General features: G+C 43.2%; 1 protein-coding gene across 2 annotated transcripts; it reads right to left on the bottom strand.

Annotated features, from left to right (window-relative positions):
* Nucleotides 1-52: 52 nt before the first annotated feature.
* Nucleotides 53-19790, bottom strand: LOC132778227 (zinc finger protein ZFP2-like). Of its 2 annotated transcripts, none has more exons than XM_060780988.2 (5): nucleotides 19527-19790; nucleotides 13833-13933; nucleotides 10395-10469; nucleotides 7144-7383; nucleotides 53-4849 (listed from the first exon to the last, which is right to left on the bottom strand). In XM_060780988.2, exons 2-5 carry the CDS (start codon nucleotides 13864-13866, stop codon nucleotides 3360-3362), a joined length of 1839 nt encoding a protein of 612 aa, XP_060636971.2. In that variant the 5' UTR covers nucleotides 13867-13933; nucleotides 19527-19790; the 3' UTR covers nucleotides 53-3359. The 2 variants fall into 2 exon arrangements, with proteins under 2 accessions (XP_060636971.2, XP_067326129.1); XM_067470028.1 differs by having other exon boundaries at nucleotides 53-4852; nucleotides 19527-19789.
* Between the last annotated feature and the right edge of the window lie 545 nt (nucleotides 19791-20335).

Genomic DNA, 20335 nt, shown 5'->3' with positions numbered 1-20335 from the left:
CTTGGCAGGATCCAGTGGTTCAGAAATTCAAGAGTGATGCCCACAAAGCCCATTCTGAAAAAGTGTGGTTTATTTAATTTCCCCGTGCCATCTAGATCTCTTTTTGCTCTGATTGCTTACAGACACCAGAGAGAATTATCATCTCATAAGTGTTATAGAAAAAAAAAAACAAACAAACAAAGGGAGAGGATTCACTGTCAAATGTACAAAATCCTGACAATGTCAGCTCATCATCTCACAAAGCATTGTTAAACAATAACCACTGGATGAAACAAAACCAAAGGAAGTGGTTTTTGTCTTACGGCAGCAAGATTAACCCTGGGAACTTTCCCCCCTAAGAAACTGAAGTGGATATTACTTTTCAAAGGATTTCATGAATTCATGAGATGGGTGTGACTGATATTTGACAAAAGCACAAACTCTTCCATATTCAGGACCACAATAACTACCTAATACAGGGGATTCGAATAATTCAGTGCATATTGTTATTGACTGCTGGTGAACTTCCATACATCTTTGGACTTTATGTGATTGGGATGCCAAGAAGGAGCCAGCAATGCTGTTCTAGTGTTCTTCCTTGTGCACTTCAACAGTAGACGCTGCCAAGACATTGACTGAAAGACCAGTGGACCCTGCTCCTGAAAGTCAGCCTACCAACTTGTTTCACAAAGTATGCCACAGTTATTTGGATCTCACCAAATTCCTTCCCCTGGAAAATCACCTTGAATTCGGAAGCAGAATGGGGTGTACATTAAGATATAAATCTTTACTTTTTCCATCTTTGCAAGTAAAAATTAAATATGAAACAGCATTACACATTTTTGTGAATTTTAGATTATTTTTTCACATTTCAGGGCCTTTTTTTTGCAAAAAAAAAATCATTTGTGTAAAAAGGTTTCTTGCAAAAATGTTTGCAGCAGGGAACAATGTATTTTGCACCAAAAGTATTGTTTTTCATACAAATGATTTTTTCACAAAATCCCAAAATGCATGTTGGGCCATTCTGACAAGATGTCTCAATGTGTTGAGACAATGATGGGAAAATCTGTGACTCTTCTTCACACCCCTACAATGACTGCATTTGTCTGGGTATCTTTTAATAAAGGTCAACACTACTCTCCATCTCCATTTCTACTTTTCTTTTTATTAGAAATCATATAGAACATTTAATCTAAGTCATAGGTCTAATAAAGGGAATGCTATGTGTGTATTTATAAGTAAAAACCACATAAGAGTACGTTTTTGGATTGCAGTTTCCAACATCTCTTGGGTAACATGACTAGGGACTGTAGTGTTTTGGAGTTGTAGGAACTGTAGTAGGGGCTCCAGAAAAGTAACTTTTCTAAGCTTTATGATACATTTATAGAAAACAACTTCAAGCACAAAATCTTTGCTTTTGTAGGTTTTTTTTCACCTAAAGGAAGTTTAAATTAGACTACCAAGTTAGATTTGAAAGTTATGAACAATTCCTGACAAAATTGCAGAAGAAAGCAAGGAATTTAAGAGTTCAAGAGGCAATAAAATCCAGGGGATGGAAGTGAAATCACTTAATGTTTGCCTTTTTATTACAGTCTGAATATAGCTCTTGTGGCCATGCTCATCCTCAATCTAATGTTACTTCCCTCTGTGCCTATTTTAAAAACGCATGTAAACCAGATAAAAAGTGGAAAACCAGCACCAGACCTCACAACCTCTGAGGATGCCTGCCATAGATGGAGGTGAAATGTCAGGAGAGAATGCTTCTGGAACATGTCCATAGAGCCCAGAAAACACACAACAACCCAGTGATTCCGGCCATAAAAGCCTTCAACAATACACAGCACCAGAAGGGCTGTATGCAATTGTAATGGCAGCTATGATAACCCTGATTATAAACCTTTTATATGTTCAAACACTGCCAGTTGGAAGTGAATGCATTTAAACTGAACAAAATCGCCCCTTGCCAAACACAAAATGAGTAATATGACATTAATATTCTGTGTTCTGAAATGTGAAATATCTTTTTCATGAGCAGGGAATTGCAAAATTATTCTATTTTGATTCACTTAAATATACAAATTTGGATTCAATTTTTTTCTACGATAATTAAAGAAACTCCACACTAAAGTTTGATAAAACAAAGTTCTACTGTATTAATTCTAAATCAAATATGACCCTTCCCCTCTACTCTAGAACCTGGGCTGAACCACAGGCTGTGATGGTCCATCCCTCAGATCCCACCCTCTAATGACAGAACACCAGTCCAAAAGGTACCAAGAATGTACAAGTACACAATAACACTGGCTTGGTAAACAACCATACAGTTGGGAACAACTCTTGAGACTAGCAAGTCAGATCCATTCTCGCAGCTGGTTACCAAGAACAGAAGAGGCAGAAACCAGACACCCTCCCACGTTTTAAGTTCCGGTTCTCAGTTCCTGCCAAGGCAGGCACCTCCTGCTTCTCCTTCTCTGTCTTGCTTTTCTCAGGAGCTGATAGTAAAAGATACCCTATTGCCCCTTTAATGAAGGCACTGACCATCTTGTTCCAGTTCAGCAAGCAGCAACATCTGAATCCTGAAACAGCTTTGTTACCAGACTGCTCACAAAAATCAAGCCGCCATCTTTTCTTTCTTCAGATTATGTCTTCCACACAACTTTGATATGAGACTTTGGACTGGTGATAAACTTACTTGAGGGACACACATAAAACCCACCCATCCTCAATAAACGCAACACCTATGATAGGACACAGGATCAACAACAGTAGCAAGTGTGCCATTTTCTCTCCAGGAGTGGGTACTAAGTGCGTGGGGGAAAGCCTACTTTGAGCTTCTCTTCCCACAAAAAGTAACCCAGGCAGTCAAAGAGATGTTGACAGCCAACAAAATCAAGGGGGAAAGTGTTTTGTTTTAAGCTAACAGATGTGGAAGGGTAGGGAGAGAAGTGACCATGTGTTAGATAAGAGAACACATTGTGTGCATGTCTCAAAAACACATTTCCTTGTATTCACAATTGTGGTTTGGAAACTGTACAGTACTTGCCTGGGTGGTTTCCCCTTCCCATCTGCAAAGGCAGGCTACCCTGACTCTCAGTCACACTGTTTGGTACTCATAGACCTCAACTTCTGCTCCTCACCTCACCCATACACTGGTGAGTGTATGCAGAACCTAGCAGGAGGCCATGAAGGGGAAGAAAAAAACAGGCTTCAGAAGTCAGCCAAATCCATGTCTCAAAACCTACTCCCATGCTCTGTCTTAACCTGGTCTATCCCCTCACCGTGTTTGACCAGAAACTGGATCTCATCCCTGAAACAGAGATTCAGTTGAGATGCCCATTGGTAATGATGAAAGGTAGGAATGCGGGTATTCTACCATGTGATCAAAGAGAACTGGAGCAGAAGGGAAGACGGGCAGGTGAGGACACAGTCCAGGGTAGACTCAGTGTTGCAGCACCCCCAGGTCCTCGTGATGCTGAGAAGACAGTCGCTGGCGGACATGGCCCTGAAGTGGGTGTGTTCGTGTGAGTACGTGACTCCAGAGCATCATTCTGTTGATGTTCAAGAAGGGACATGGTGTCTGTGGCCAGGAAACGGGCATTCTGGTGGCGAGAGGTGGCAGCAGCAGGAGGTACACTGCCGTGGGTACGCTGGTGACGTTTCAGATGAGCCCGGCGAGCAAAGCGCTTTCCGCAGGCCGTGCAGGGGTAGGGGCGCTCCCCAGTGTGGGCCCGCTGGTGGATGAGTAGCTCAGAGCGCTGCAGAAAGCGCTTGGCACAAACGGAACAGGCATGCGGGCGCTCCCCACGGTGCATGCGCCGGTGCTTGCTGAGGTTGGAGCTGACGCTGAAGCGGCGGCCACACTCCGTGCACACATAAGGCTGCTCCCCAGAATGGGAGCGCACATGAATAGTGAGATCCGAGCGCTGCAGGAAGCGTTTGCCACACTCCACACAGCCATAAGGACGCTCCCCTGAGTGTAGCCGCCGGTGCTTGCTGAGGGCTGAACGCTGAGTGAACCGCCTCCCGCACTCCCCACAAGAATAGGGCCGGTCAGGTTCTGGGGGTGGGGAGGGAGGGGGAGGAGGCGTTGCAAGGCCCCCACCACACTCTGCGCAGCGGCGTGACCTCCGGTGGCGCTCCAGGTGGCAGCCCCAACGGAACCGTCGCCCGCAATCATGGCACTGATGAGGTTTTTCTGCCACATGGCGTTGTTGATGCCGCTCTAGGTTGGCAAGGATTCGAAATCGTTTGCCACACTCTTCACAGGCGTGGGGCTTTCGGGACTGAGTCAAAATTGTATTCTCTGGAAGAGTTTGAGTATCCAATAGCCCTATGGAATTCAGAGGCAAAACAAGAGAAGAGGTTGAGGCAGAGTCCAGGGAAGAAGCCAAAGCTGAATTTGGAGGAGAACTAGACCTAACTGGGGGGACCATGATGGTTCTTCTGCATGGCCCACAGCGGTGGGGTTTCTCTCCTGCAGCTGGGCGCCGTCGTCTCGGTGTAAAGCGTGGTTTCTGCCACCCAGAGAAGAACTGGCTTCTTTCACCAAAAGCTGGCCAAACTCTCCCACTTTCCTGGGAGTCCCGACTGATGCTGTGGAGGGGATTGCAGCCAATGCTCTCCCTTGGCTGAAGGCCTGTTCCCCATCTTGTTCCCAAAAGACTTTGCTGATGGCCAATGCTGTTCTTACACCCACTAGCATCCCCGTGAACCATTTTCCCTGAAACTGATTGCTTCTGCCCTGCCACCAATCCTGGACACAAGAGAGGCACTTGCAGCTCATTAGCTGGTGGCTTCCGAGATGTGATGGTAGGTCCTTCCACTAGTTCAGCCTGAAGTTCCTGTGAGTTCACCCCACCTGTGCCATCACCTGCTGAAAGAGAAGTGGAGATAAGTCCTTAGGAACAAGGATTCATCCTATGCTGGATAGAGTGTAACAGTATTCACAACACAGAATGGGGTTACACCATTCCTGAAATCTCACGTAGCATAGCAGGATTAGCCCTAGGCCCTACCCTGGCCATTAGTTAGGTCCCCACTCTGCGCTCTACTCATATCCCCTGCCCTTTACTACCTCATTGTACTAGCCCTGGTCCAGAATTATTACAGCAGGCCCAGGAAATGAATAGCCACACACACTACCCAGGGCATGTGTTAGGGTCCTGTTTTGCATTTTATCCACTTCCCCAGCCCTCTTATAGCTGTGCAGCAGGCCTTGGAAACAATAGCTTCAGGTCCCACCTTGACCATCAGGCAGGGCCATGCTTGTACTTTATCCACTCTCCAGGCCTTAGTCTACTTTGTTATACTAGCCTAGCCGTCTTGTAGTCATCGAGGTCCACTCTGAAATTCTGACCACTGGAAGCAGAACTTGCCTGATGGAAATTAGTACTGAATTGACTTTTAATTTTAAATATGTATGACTGTTATATAGTATGATGTCCATGTTTTATAATGATTATTTTTTATGTTTTTTGTGTCGGTAATTGCAATGCTTTAACCTATGCCGGAAACCGCCCTGAGATCCCTCGGGGAGATAGAGGAGTATACAAATAAAATATTATTATTATTGTTATTGTTATTGCTATTATTGTTATTATATGCTGCACTTATCCACATTACTGAATGAGGTTCATTGACATTTCAAGCTGAAAATGCAGCCTCGGCACATTCCTGGATTCAGATTCTAGTGCCCAGTTTTTGGCAATGGCTGGGACTGTATTTTAACAACTAAAATTAGTACACTACCAGCACCCATTATTTCAAAAGCCAAATTTGGCATTGGAGACACATGTCTTGATTCGTTCTGGCTGGATTACTTTAATACACTCTATGTCAAGCTGCATTTGGAAACCATTCAGAAGGAGAGACATCATCAACAGTGCCCTGATTTGCACCAGGAGTATTTAGTGCAAATCTTCTCAATTCACTAATTCATTGCATTTCTACAGTATAGCTATGGATTTATAAAGTTATAAAATACTAGCTGTACCCACCACGCATTGCTGTGGCCAACCTTCCCTCCCTCTTTCTCTCCTTTTTTCCTATCTTTCCTTCCCTTCCTCTTTCATTCCTTCCCTCTTTTTCTTTCTTTTTCTTTCCCTTCTTCTTTCTTCCTTCTCTACATGTTACTTTTCTCACTTCTTTTGCTGTTTGGTTCCACCTTTCCTTGTCCCTTTCCTTCCTTCCCTCGCTCTTTCTCTCTTTCGTTCCTTCTCTCCTTCCTCCCCTCTTTCACTTTTTTATTTCATTCTCTCCCTCCTCTCCTTCCTTCCTTCTCTACCCTTTTCTTTCCTTCCTTCTCTCCTTCCCTCTTTCTCTCCCTCCTTCTCTTCTTCCTTCTCTCCTTCCTTCCTTCTCTACCCTTCTTTTTTTCCTTCCTTCTCTCCCTTCTTCTCTCACACTTTCTATCGTTCCTTCTCTCCTTCCTTCCTTCTTTACCTTTCTTTCTTTCCTTCCCTCCTTCTTTCCCTTCTTCTCTCCCTCCTTCTCTCCTTCCCTCCGTGGGGGGCGCGGGCGGGGGAAGAAGGAGGGGGATGAGGTATGGGCATTTAGGGGTGGGGCGGGGGAGAGTGGGGGCGTGGCGTGAATGTGGGGGGCGTGGCCGGGGGAAGAAGGAGGGGGAGGAGGTAAGGTTGGGGTATGGGCGTTTAGGGGCGGGGCGGGGGAGGGTGGGAGCGGGGTGTGATCGTGGGGGGCGTGGGCGGGGGAAGAAGAAGGAGGGTGCGTTGGAAAGAGGGCGTATGGGAGTGTAGGGGCTGGGCAACGGAGGATGGGGGCGTGGCTTGCGCGGAGGGTGCGTTTGCCGGCCAGTCATGTGCGCGCGCCGGGGACTTGTGGCGGGGCGCCTTTGCGCATGCTCAGTTGTTTTGTCTAATTGTGAGTGTGTTTTAATGTTGTTTAGAATTTTGAATCGATTTGTGCATACCTTGTGGGTTGAGGTATGTACATGGTAAATTTGGTAACTTTTCGTTGGGGGGTTTTCGCGTTTTGCTGTCCCGTTGAACGCCCTTTCTCTTTTTTTATATATATATATAGATAGATAATGATGCAGTATTTGTGTTATGCAACACTGATTTATCTTTGCTGTGTACTGTTTTTTCTGCTTCCCAGAGTAACAGACACAAGCCTCACTGCTTCTGCTCACTCTATCAATGCCTTTACCTCCAAGTCGGGGGTTCCTGGTCACTCTTTTACGCCTCCTCACTCTTCCTTGTTGCTCTTGCTCCTTTACCAGTTCCCTCAGCATCTTCTCCACCTGAGCCTTGCCCACCGTCTGCAGGATCACCCCAAGCTGCCTCCGGAAGTCTGGCAGGATCCCTTCCTCACTTGAGCCAGCAGTCGTTGCTGCTGCCTGTCCTGGCAGAGGCGCTAACTGCCCTTGCTCAGGTTCCATTTCTAATCCTATTAAGAAAAGAGCAAGAAGATAATCACCACAAAATATATGCTAGGCCCAACTGTAAACAGGTATCTGAGCCTATGGTTTTCAGCATGCAGCAATTGTCAGAAATATTTAAAATTAGCTATTTTTTTTAATTACGAAAATGTAAATCAAGCACTGAAAGGGTTGAATGGATGCAATGACTCAGCAAAAGCTGCAGTTCAATATAAGCAGGTGTGCCTATAGCTTAGTATCCTAAGTCTATGATAGATCTCTCTGGGAAAAGGGCCTCAGTGTGTTAGTAGGCTTCAGTATGAGTAGGCCTCAGTGTTAATTTGCCTCTGTCTATGAGTTGTCAGTCTGAGAGAGCCCTCAGTGTGAGAAGGCCTCAGTAGGAGGAAGGCCTCAGCATGAGGTAGGTTCTCAATGTTTGTTGGTGTCAGTTTGAGAAAGCCTGGTGTGAGAAGCTTCAGTGAGAGGAAGTCCCAGGTTGAAGGCCTCATGTGTAAAGCTACTGAGTGAAACTCCAGTGTGAAGGCTGCTGTGTGTAAAAAGCTACTTTGAGAAGCTCCTGTGTAACTTTGGTGTGAGAAGAGGCTCTGTGAGAGCAAAGCTGTTTATCTGCATGAAAAAGAAGCCCAGTGTGGAAGCAAAGAAGGAAATATAAAGAACTTTATTTGTGTTTATGGAAACTTGGTTCTTGTAAACAGTATAACAGTATTGTATTGCTATAAAAAAAACCTCCTATGGAAGAGATGGCATTGGTCTTTGTGTTTTTGTTCATCCACTTGCCCAACAGTAATCTCCACAAGAAGACAGAGTGACTATTAGCCAGAGAGAAACAAATGCCTCAGCCAGGAGATGCCAATGGCATTGGCAATATGTTGAGAGGTAGACTTGTGTATTTCATGCAGCCTGCTCTGCCTTCCCGGTAACCCTGTTGCTTCTAGACAACAGAGCTTTGGTTAACTTATGTTATCCAACTAGAACTCCCCAAATCCCACAGCCAACATGTTCCATGGCCATATGTGCTGAATCACTGTTGGGAGCTGTAGTTCAAAAAGTAATGTTTTCAAACTCTGACTGATAGGTACAGTGGAGGGAAAAGTATTTAGTCAGATACCTATTGTACAAGTTCTCCCACTTAAAAAGATGAGAGAGGCATGTAATTGACATCATAGGTAGACCTCAATTATGAGAGACATGAGAAAACATATCCCGAAAATCAGATTGCCTGATTTTTAATGAATTTATTTGCAAATTATGGTGGAAAATAAGTATTTGGTCACCTACAAACAAGCAAGATTTCTGGGTCTCACAGACAGGCTTCTCTGTCCTCCACTCATTACCTGTTGTAAGGGCACCTATTTGAACTTGTTATCAGTACAAAAGACACTTGTCCACAACCTCAAGCAGTCACACTCCAAACTCCACTATGGTGAAGGCCAAAGAGCTGTCAAAGGACACCAGAAACAAAATTGTCACCCTGCACCAGACTGGGAAGACTGAATCTGCGATAGGAAAGCAGCTTGCTATGAAGAAATCAACTGTGGGAGCAATAATTAGAAAATGGAAGAGATACAAGACCACTGATAATCTCCCTCGATCTGGGGCTCCACGCAAGATCTCACCATGTGGGGTCAAAATGATCACAAGAACGGTGAACAAAAATCCCAGAACCACACAGGGGAACCTAATGAATGACCTGCAGAGAGCTGGGACCAACGTAACAAAGGCTACCATCAGTAACACACTATGCCACCTGAGACTCAGATCCTGCAGTGTCCCCCTGCTTAAGCCAATACATGTCTGGGGCCGGCTGAAGCTTGCTAGAGAGCATTTGGATGATCCAGATGAGTATTCAGAGAATGTCATGTGGTCAGATGAAACCAAAATAGAACTGTTTGGCAGAAACACAACTCGTCATGTTTGGAGGAGAAAGAATGCTGAGTTGCATCCAAAGAACACCATACCTACTGTGAAGCATGGGGGCGGCAACATCATGCTTTGGAGCTTTGGAGCTGTTTCTCTGCAAAGGGACCAGGGCGACTGATCTGTATACATGAAAGAATGAATGGGCCCACGCATTGTGAGATTTTGAGTGCAAACCTTCTTCCATCAGCAAGGGTACTGAAGATGAAACGTGGTTGGTCTTTCAGCATGACAATGATCCCAAGCACACCGCCATGGCAACGAAGGAGTGGCTTCATAAGAAGCATTTCAAGGTCCTGGAGTGGCCTGGCAAGTCTCCAGATCTCAACCCTATAGAAAACCTTTGGAAGGGGTTGAAAGTTCGTGTTGCCCAGCGAACATCACTATTCTTGAGATTTGCATGGAGGAATGGGCCAACATACCAGCAACAGAAAACGTTTGACCTCTGTCATTGCCAATAAAGGACATATAACAAAGTATTGAGATGAACTTTTGTTATGGATCAAATACTTATTTTCCATCATAATTTGCAAATAAATTCGTTAAAAATCAGACCATGTGATTTTCTGGATGTGTTTTCTCATTTTGTCTCTCATAGTTGAGGTCTACCTATGATGTCAATTACAGGCCTCTCTCATCTTTTTAAGTGAGAGAACTTATACAATTGGTACCTGATTAAATACTTTTTCCCTCACTGTAATACCCATCTACAATTTTGTCCTCTGTTTAGGTAGAAAAATGAAGACTAGCACAATTTACGTGAATTGTGACATTCAGATAAAAGCAATCCCAGATTTTTGCCATCAAAAAAATGCAAATTAGCATGGTTATATTTGTTTATTCTGTTGTTATTTTCCTGTTATTTCTCAAAAACTGGTTAAAAGATTTTAAGGATCCAGACAGCTGTCCCTTATTTACAACTCTGATCTGTTGTCCTACCTGCTTCCTCACAACTACACTGTACACAAATTAGTTCCAAATCTTACTTTCTTAAAGGACAGAAAGGAAAATTAGACTAAGTGCATATCTTCTGACTGTGAGCACGATTCAGCAATCCAATCCAGTCTCCACATGTGAGGCACTCTTCTTACCAAGGACTTACCAGAAGCTAAACCTCGCCGTCCACGGGTCTCTGTAAAAGCGGTTATTCGGGGCCAGCTGATGGCAATTTCTTCCGCTAAAGAATGACATTAGAAAAGACATCTAAAAAGACAAGCATGTGTTCAGGCACTGATCACACACACTGAGATACATCCGGAGGAAAACAGAGAAGTTATTGTTAAATCAAGGTTGGCCCACTGATTAAACGGAATGAGATGGTTCCATCAAAGGGCAACGAATGAAAGGCTACACAACACAGTTCCAGCTCTATGATTGCCCTTTAATTGCCATGGTTCCATCCTATGAAATCCTGGACTACATAGTTTAGGGATAATATTCCACAGGATACAGCTAAGGCAGTTAGTGAAATCTAAATATAGTAATGGTTTAGTTTTGAAGAATTCCCAAAGTTGAAAACTGGGTCACTCTCCTCCCTCCAGGCCTCTGCCACTGCAGTCAAGCATTGCCATTTCTTTTTCTCTCACTTCTTGTCCTCATCACTTCTTCACTGAGCTTTCTCCTCCTTTCCTCATGCTAACATTGCTATATTTCCTTCTCCACCCCTTGTGCTGCTGCTGTGTGTTTCCATAACTCTGTGTAAAGTGGGTAGCATCATTTTAACAAAAAGGACCCTGAGATCACAAAGTGAGGTAGGATAGACTCTCAGTTAACTGGCACCTATGGGTGTTGGTTTATGCCAGATAAATGTAATTTTTGGTTGCTTATGAGTTACTATTAAAAATAAGCTTAACTACCGTATATACTCAAATATAAGCTGGCCCGAATATAAGCTGAGGCACCACATTTTACAACAAAAAAACTGGGAAAACGGATTGACTCGAGTATAAGCCGAGGGTGGGAAATGCAGCAGCTACTGGTAAATTCCAAAATAAAAATAGATACCAATAAAATTGCATTAATTGAGGCATCGGTAGGTTAAATGTTTTTGAATAAATAAGATAAGACTGTCCTCTGATTAAAGCATTATTCTAACCTTCTTCAGTGTAAATGTGTTTACATACCTTTCCAATAATAATAGAGTAAAATAATAAATGTAATAATAACAGTAATAAAGAATAAAATAAATGTAATAATAATAGAGTAAAATGATTAATGTAATAATAAAAATAATAAAGAATAAAATAATAAATGTAATAATAATAGAGTAAAATGATTAATGTAATAATAATAATAATAATAATAATAATAGAGTAAAATAATAAAAAACCTTGACTCGAGTATAAGCCAAGGGAAACTTTTTCAGCCTAAAGAAAGGACTGAAAAACTAGGCTTATACTCGAGTATATACAGTAATACTATATCCCATACTATACCAGAAACTTTGTATTGACTTGATATTCATACTGAAACACAGTAATTATTAAAGGCAAATTAATGCAAACCTAAATTAATGTAACACAGTTTTACTGTTTTACTATATTATAAAAACAGCTTTTTAAAATTCAAAGTATTATTTCTTTGATTTTTTTTCATGGTTGCTTGAGCGTTCTGGTTGCTAGGTTCCAGTTAACTGACACTGTACCATATGGTAAAGGCAAGGGCAAGTGAAGGAAGCAAGCTGGAGGGAAGGCAAGAGACAAAGTCAGGAAAGGAATGAAGGTACAAATGGTGGCGCATTTTCTTCCATCTCAGTCTACTGCAGAATTCAGGCTACTATAAATTTTAGAGATTATGATGAATTTACTTGCCTCAGTTATGTAATGGGATATAATTGTCAGCAGTCTCACCACATTGAGACTTACAGACGTCCCTCCACATTTGCGATTTTGACTTTTGTGGATTTGATAATTCACATATTGGTTTTTAAATGTTCTCTCTAGAAATTTCTACAGTGGCACAATGAGTTAAACCCTTGTGCTGCTGAACTGCTGACCTGAAGGTTGGCAGTTCAAATCCGCAGAACGGGATGAGCTCCCACTATTAGCCCTTGCTCCAGCCAACCTAGCAGTTTGAAAACATGCAAATGTGAGAAGATAAATAGGGTACCACTTCAGCAGGAAAAGGCAAAAGGATGCTCCAAGCAATCTTGCTGGCCACACGACCAGGAGGTGACAATGCCGATTTCCCAGCTTGGAAATGGGAGAAAAGAACCTCCCCCAGAGCCAGAGATGAGCACCACCTTCAGAAGTCGGAAATGAAAGGAGAAGTCTTTGCCTTTGTGTTTCTGTGTCTCATTGTATATGATTGTAATCAAAGCACTGAATGTTTGCCTTTGTCTACTGTATATGTTGTATTCCGCTGAGTCCCCTAGAGAAGGGGGAAATATAAATAAAGTGCATTATTATTATTATTATTATTATTATTACTCCAGACATTGTAGATTACTTAAGAGATTTCTAGAGAGAACACCTCTTTAAGGAATCTCTAAGTCTTCCAATGTGGATCCATGACCAGCTTCCAGAAGTTTACCACAGAATTAGGCTGAAAGAGCTAGACATTCCTAGAGAAGTGTTTTTTCAGGTAAAAAAAGTTATTGCTTTATTCGTAGTTTTCACTATTGCGATGGTCCCATGCCCCTAACCCCAGCAAATGTGGAGGGCCAGCTGTATATGAGGCTACTAGTCGGAGGTTTAGCACGGATGGTAAATCACCAGCTATTATAATATCTATCAACTAAAATGTTGCATGTTCGAAACCTCGGGTAGGTGTGAGCTGCTGACTGTCAGCCTAGCTCACTGTTTATCTAAACTTTAGCTGTAATTAGAGAAATTAGGTACCGCTAAAAGCGGTGGAGATGTTTTACGACGCCATAAAGAAAGAAAATCGGAAGCAAAAGGAGGAAGTCCTGACATAGAGGATGGAGTGACAGCACCCCCTCTGGCTGGACTCAAACCCAACCTTCCATGGCACCAAAACAGTTGGACACTAAGTCGAAACAAACCACTTTCTTCTGCTCTCACTGTCTGTGTATTGTCTATTAAAAATGGCATTGAATGTTTGCCGTGTATGTGTACTGTGAGCTGCCCTGAGTCCCTTTTGGGGTGAGAAGGGTGGAATATAAATAAAGTGTTGTTGTTATTGTTGTTGTTACTACTACTACCTCAGAATGTAGAAGCTAGAGAGAGAGAGGCTACTACTTTTTGTACCTGGAGGATTCTGGGAGTCATAGCACAAAAAGAAGTAACTTACTTAACATGTAGAGCTATGTACTAAATTCTTCAAACAGATGCACTAAGAAGCACTGCACAAGCTTAAATTTTGTCTGGCATATTTTATACTCCTAACGAGAATATTTCAGTTGAGTAACTAAATGTTTGTGCATATATATATTTGAACACTGCAGTTATCCATTGCCAGTTATCAAAAGTATCATCTTATCTGGTATCATGAAGTTCCCAGAAGTTCTGCTTCTCCATACACAGGACAGGTTTAATTTTTCCACCGGCACATGAATGTATGCACCGGAGGGGTCTCTTACCGAGTGAAATCACAGTTTCGTAGTTCTCCTGCATGTCGACCCACAAATATTCTCTTTCTAGAAGTTCCTTCAGTCTTCTCAGGTGAGGCTCATAAGAGCACCTGCATTTTAAAAAGAATGATGAATTTGTGCCACGTAGGGGCCACACAAAGTATTTTTGTCATCACATTTTGGCTGATACCAAATGAGAGATTCTCTCCTGGACACACAGAAGACTGGGCAACTTGGAAGATGCTGAACAGACTGCGCTCTGGCACCACGAGATGCAGAGTCAAACTTAAGAAATGGGGCTAGAAAGTGAAGTCCACGGCATGCGAGTGTAGAGAAGAGCAAACCACAGACCACCTACTACAATGCAACCTGAGCCCTGCCATTTGGACAATGGAGGACGTTCTTATAGCAACACCAGAGGCACTCCAAGTGGCCAGCTACTGTTCAAAGGACATTTAATAGAATGCCAAGTTTTTAAACTTCAAGTTTTCTCAAATACATTGGTTCACTCCTGATACGATAAATAAATACTAACACCTTCAGGTCTTGCAAACTCAGACCATAATGCCCTTGGTCAAATCTATCTACCTATAATTGGGTATTTTTATTTGTATCTTGCTTTAACTTTCTAAAAAAGAGGGGCAGCTGTCAATAAAATACAATTTAAAAGCAAATATACAAACATTAAAATAGAATTAAACATTAACAGCATTAAAAATAAACAGTTAAAACCAGTTGTTTCCCTCTTTACCTTCTCCCTTGCCAAGCATCATTGCCCTTTTCTATTGAGTCATGTCTTCTCTTAATATGCTGAAAGTATGACAATATCAGCTTAATCAACATTGGCTTCTAGGGAAAGTTCAGACTTGATTTGTTCTTTGAACCATTCAGGATACAAATGGAAATAATCTAACGTTTGGTTGGTGGTGTGTGAGCAGTGCTACATCCCAAAATGTTTTAGACATTAACTGAACTGAAACATCTCATCAATAAACCAACAAACTGAGTTGATGAAGTTGGCATATTGCGTTACGGAAATCTTACAGAACAGTGGTTTCCAACCTGTGGTCTATAGTTTAGTTCTTGGTCCGCAATAACTAAAATATGGTCTGCGGCCTCACCATTACTAAACCGTTGCAATGAGAGCGACTGGTCTCGCAAAACCCTCTTATAGTGCCGAAGCTTATTAAACATGGTTTTCTGTGGGTGAACAGATGGTGACTACTGGATGGTATATGTTCAGTATCAGAAACTAGAGCTGTTGTGGTCTATCCGATTCAATTTTCTGAATCAGCACCCCAAATAACCAAACTGAATCTAAACAGATTCATAACCCTTTTGGTATTAATATTTTGATATTAATATTGGAGAGTGGTCCCTGGTTAAGTTGTCTCAGGTCAAAAAAAGGTTGGGAACCACTGTTCTAGAATGAATGGGAAGGAACATGTTGCACTTCATGGTATGACTACACATCTCACAAACATAAAACTTTGGGTTACTGAATGGTTATCTAACTTTATAGCATCAACATGCTTGAGAAGCTTCCTCCCAATTGGACCACAACAGGAAGCATTGGATCTATGAACTTTTCTACCAATTGCTACAGATATTAATCTTTGGAAGAACAAACACGGAAACATTGTGCTTAGAATAAGTTGCCTTTCCCAAATTTTGTTTATATTGTATTGTCGAAGGCTTTTGTGGCCGGAATCACCGAGTTGTTGGTGGTTTTTCAGACCTCATAACCTCTGAGGATGCCTGCCATAGATGCAGGCGAAACGTTTGGAGAGAATGCTTCTTGAACATGGCTATACAGCCTGAAACACCTACAACAACCCATTTGTTTATATTTATTTACATGTTCATAGAAGGGATGTGGCAAAATAACATAAGGCCCCAAAACTATTTTGCAGTCCAGGTCTCCAGGAGACCTCCCCAAAGAATGCTGAACCTAGACAAAACAAATTCCCATTGACTTGAGTGTAATTTTTCAATGAAAACTTTATTAAAACTATCCAAACGGTTTCGAATCTCCCAAAAGTCTGCCAACCCCCCAAAATAAAATGGCAGCCAGAAGTAACACAATGTCACTATTTGGTGTACCCCAAATGTGATGGTGTGATTCATGTAGTGGAAAATATTTTCTCATGGAACTGTTCATATCTGCTGTAGGAAACCTTGGGCCTCTTTGACTATGGTGCTGTTTAAGGACACATAAGAAAAACACTGCCTGAAATATACCTCTAAAAAAGCAAAGAGTGCTTGTAACAAAACAGTGTTTAGAAATATAAGTATAACACACATATTCAGTATTTGTCAAAGAGCTGCACTTCTCTGTTGAGGGTACAAGAAGTGACAAATCTATTTGGGGGGGGGGGCTGTATTTTTGAAACAGCCCTCAATTTTGCTACACAGCACATCTTTGAAGTTCTAACAGTGTTTATTTTATAAATCGTATCTTAGTTCCTGTCTCAGACCTGTAACAATCTGTCAAGCAGAGAGGGGAAAATAGCAACAGAAAGTATGAATACAGGCAGGAACAGTAGTCCTGCAACATAGGGCCCTTCCACACTGCCATATAACCCAGAATGCCAAGGTAGAAAACCATACATTATCTGAGTGTGGACTCAAGACAGTTCAAAGCAGATATTGTGGGATTTTCTGCCTTGATATTCTGGGATATAGGGCTGTGTGGAAAGGCTCTAAGTTATCTGAGTCCACACTGCCCTATATTCCAGCTCAAAGCAGATAATGTGGGATCTTATTCAGTCTTGGGAAAGGTGTCAGACTAAAAAACTGATTGATTGACACATAGTTTTCCCAAGATGCATATTGCAGGATTGATGCAGATTGGCACCACTTTAACTGCCATTGTTAAATGTTATGGGATCCTAGGAGTTGTAGTTTTACAAGGCCTTCTCTACCAAAGGGCGCTTCCAGGCAGCACTAAATTGTGCACTTTAGTTTAGGGGCTAAAAAACCCGGGACCTGAGAAGATGTTCAGATACAGACCTGTCGGTCCCAGCATTTCTGCCTCCATCATCCACATTTGCTGCTTTGCTGTGGGATTTTGCAGCCCCCAAGATGGCTACAGTGGGACTTCTGCAGGAAATCGTAAGTTTTTTAAATTTAAAAAACTTACGATGTGAACATACGAAGATACAAATCGTCATATAAGTTCTGTTCCTGGGTTATATAAGCTGCAGGGCCATCTGTGCAAACCGGATGTTGTTCCTGGATTATATACATCTGTTCTAATTGCTCTTATTGAGAAAAAAATGTACAACATTGACTAGAGGGCCACAATTTTGTCCTGGCCAGAGAAAACGTGCCCTCCACACGTTTCATGAAGTTTCTGGCACACAAACAAAGTTTTTGCATTCTACTCAACTGTCAGCTTCTTTTTAGGAACCGGCCAATCAGGAACAAACATTTAAAACACAGAAACAAAACTAGATTTAAAAAATCTTGTGATTTTTGAGTGCAGGGACATAGAGACAGTCGAAGATGCAGATTTTCGGCTCAGAACCGGGATATTCCTGCACTTGAAAATTTCGTGGTTTTTGCCGTTAGTAGCTATTGCTTCCACGTTTACAGGGAATGGCATCTGGCCACCCTCCTGTTTGTAATGGAAGCTCCTGGGATAAAGGTACAGGGGCTGGAGGTTTAGCACAGCTGGAAAATCATCAGCAACTATAAGATCTATCAACCGAAACATTGCAAGTTCAAAGCCCCGGGTCGGCATGAGCGGCCGACTATCAGCCCTGCTCACTGTTTACCTAAGCAGTTCGAAAACAGCTTTAGCTGTAATTAGAGAAATTAGGTACTACTAATAGGGGGGGGGGGAGGCGTCTTACAATGCCATAAACAAAAAGAAGATGAGAAAAGACTGGAATGAGGAAGTCCTTATGGCTCTTTGTCATAGAGGATGGAGAGACAGCACCCTCTGTGGACTTGAGCCCAACCGTCCATGGCATCAAAACAACATCTCCTTTTGTGCTGTCTGTCTGTGTACTGTCTATACAAACGGCATTGAATGTTTGCCGTGTATGTGTACTTGTGATCTGCCCTGAGTCCCCTTCGGGGTGAAAAGGGCGGAATATAAATAAAGTATTATTATTATTACTGCCTGGACAGGCCCAAAGAGTGCTGGTGCCTTACCAAACTACAAAACCAGGATTCTATAGCATTGAGTCAGAGCTGTTACAGTGGTGTCAGACTCTATGGATTGATTCTACAGTTGAGATGCACCCTGAGAAAGGGGGCGTGACCCACTGCAACTCTTATGATTCCACAGCATCGAGCCATGACAGTTAAATGTGGTGTCAAACTGCATTAATTCTACAGTGTGGCTACATCCCCCAAATTAGAACCTAGGGCCTTAAGAGTTGTGATCGCAAGGCTCATGTGGACATTCATGAGCTACCAAAAGGAGTGGAAACAAATCTCATGACATTGGCAAACTCAAGCAAAGGGTGTATTTCCAAGACAGAATAATACTTTAACTCAATGCTACGGAACCATGGGAGCTGTAGTTTTACAAGGCCTTTAACCTTCTCTGCCCAATGCTGCTAGGCGCAGTGGTTCTCAACCTGGGGTCCCCAGATGTTTTTGGCCTTCAACTCCCATAAATCCTAAGAGCTGGTAAACTGGCTGGGATTTCTGGGAGTTGTAGGCCAAAAACATCTGAGGACCCCAGGTTGAGAACCAAGTGCCTCACCAAACTACCACTCCAATGATCCTATAATATTGTGCCAAAGTGGTACCAAACTGCATTAATTCCATAATGTAAACACACCCAAAGAAAGGGGGTGTGATAGACGAATATGGGGAGGGGGGGAGGCTATTACATGGAGGAAGGAAGGAAGGAAGGAAACTACCATTCACCAAACTACCACTCTCATGATCCTATAATATTGAGCCAAAGTGGTGCCAAACTGCATTAATTCCACAATGTAAACACACCCAAAGAAAGGGGGCGTGATAGACGAATATGGGGGGGGGGGAGCTATTATATGGAGGAAGGAAGGAAACTACCACTCACCAAACTACCACTCTCATGATCCTATAATATCGTGCCAAAGTGGTATCAAACTGCATTAATTCCACAGTGTAAACACACCCAAAGAAAGGGGGCGTGATCGACAAATATGCAAGGGGGGGGGGAGCTATTACATAGAGAAGGAAGGAAACTACCAAACTACCACTCCCATGATCCTATAATATTGTGCCAAAGTGGTACCAAACTGCATTAATTCTACAGTGTAAACACACCCAAAGAAAGGGGGCGTGATCGAGAAATATGCGGGGGGGGGGGGAGGAAGCAATTACATGGAGGAAGGAAGGAAAGACATTGGAACAAATCGATGGGGGAGAGGGAATTGGGGGGACAATGTATGGAAGGTAAGAAACCTGAGATCTTGAGGGGGGGGGGGGGTCGTGAGAGCTGCAAAAATACCTCTGGATGGATCCTCCTTTCACATTGCAGCTAAAGGGTGCCCCCTTTTCTCTCCAAATGCCCGCCCCCCTGAAATCCAGGGTCCATCTCTGTCCTGCTCAGCCTCCATTGTTTCCTCCTGGTGCATCGGACCTTGAGAAAGGAGGAGGGAGGGGAAGAAAGCGGCTTCGAGTCGCATTCCTTCCTCTCTCCCTCTGCACGCCCCCAAGAGCCCCTCTTCTCTGCTTCATTCCAGATCCCTTTACCTGCTGCTGCTGTTGCTGCTCAGGGCTTGGGGGGGTCCAGCCCCCAACGGTGCTGGTGGCCGATTTACAGAGCAATCGTGGCCCCTTCGCAAGGAGCTGGCATGGAAAGGGTGGGGGGCTTAAGGGAAGCAACAGCGAGCTGCAAACTCCAGGAAGCGCGATTCCACATCCTGGCGAGAGAAAAGAATGAAAGAGGGAAAGAGAGAGAAGAGAGTGGAAGGGAAAGACCTCCCTTCCCCTCGCCAGCCACAAAGCGGGCCCTCTGGCGGCTGAAGGCTCGCTTGCCTCGGAAAGGGACTCTGGAGGAGACCTGGCTCAGGGGTTCTCAACCGTCCTCATGTTGGGGAGACCCCCCAACCATAACATTAGTTTAGTTGCTACTTCACAATTGGAATTTTGCTACTGTTATAAATCATCATGTATCATCAGCTTGTCAGCAGCCTATGATACTGTGAACCACCGCCTCCTCCTGAGAAAAATGTATAATATCACAAAGGACTACCATCTCACCCACCTCATAGGAAACCTGCTACAAAACAGGAGCTTTTTTGTTGAGTTCCAGGGCCAGAGAAGCAGATGGCGGAAACAGAAGAATGGCCTGCCTCAGGGGAGCGTCCTTGCTCCATCCATGTTCAACATCTACACAAATGACCAGCCACTGCCAGAAGGGACAGAGAGTTTCATCTATGCTGATGATCGTGCCATTACCGCTCAAGCAGGGAGCTTTGAGATGGTAGAACAGAAGCTCTCCGAAGCTCTAGGTGCTCTTACTGCCTATTACAGGGAAAACCAACTGATCCCTAATCCAT

This window comes from Anolis sagrei, chromosome 6 (genome assembly GCF_037176765.1).
Source record: "Anolis sagrei isolate rAnoSag1 chromosome 6, rAnoSag1.mat, whole genome shotgun sequence".
NCBI classification, from domain to species: domain Eukaryota; kingdom Metazoa; phylum Chordata; class Lepidosauria; order Squamata; family Dactyloidae; genus Anolis; species Anolis sagrei.
This window is presented reverse-complemented; position numbering and strand designations above follow the sequence as displayed.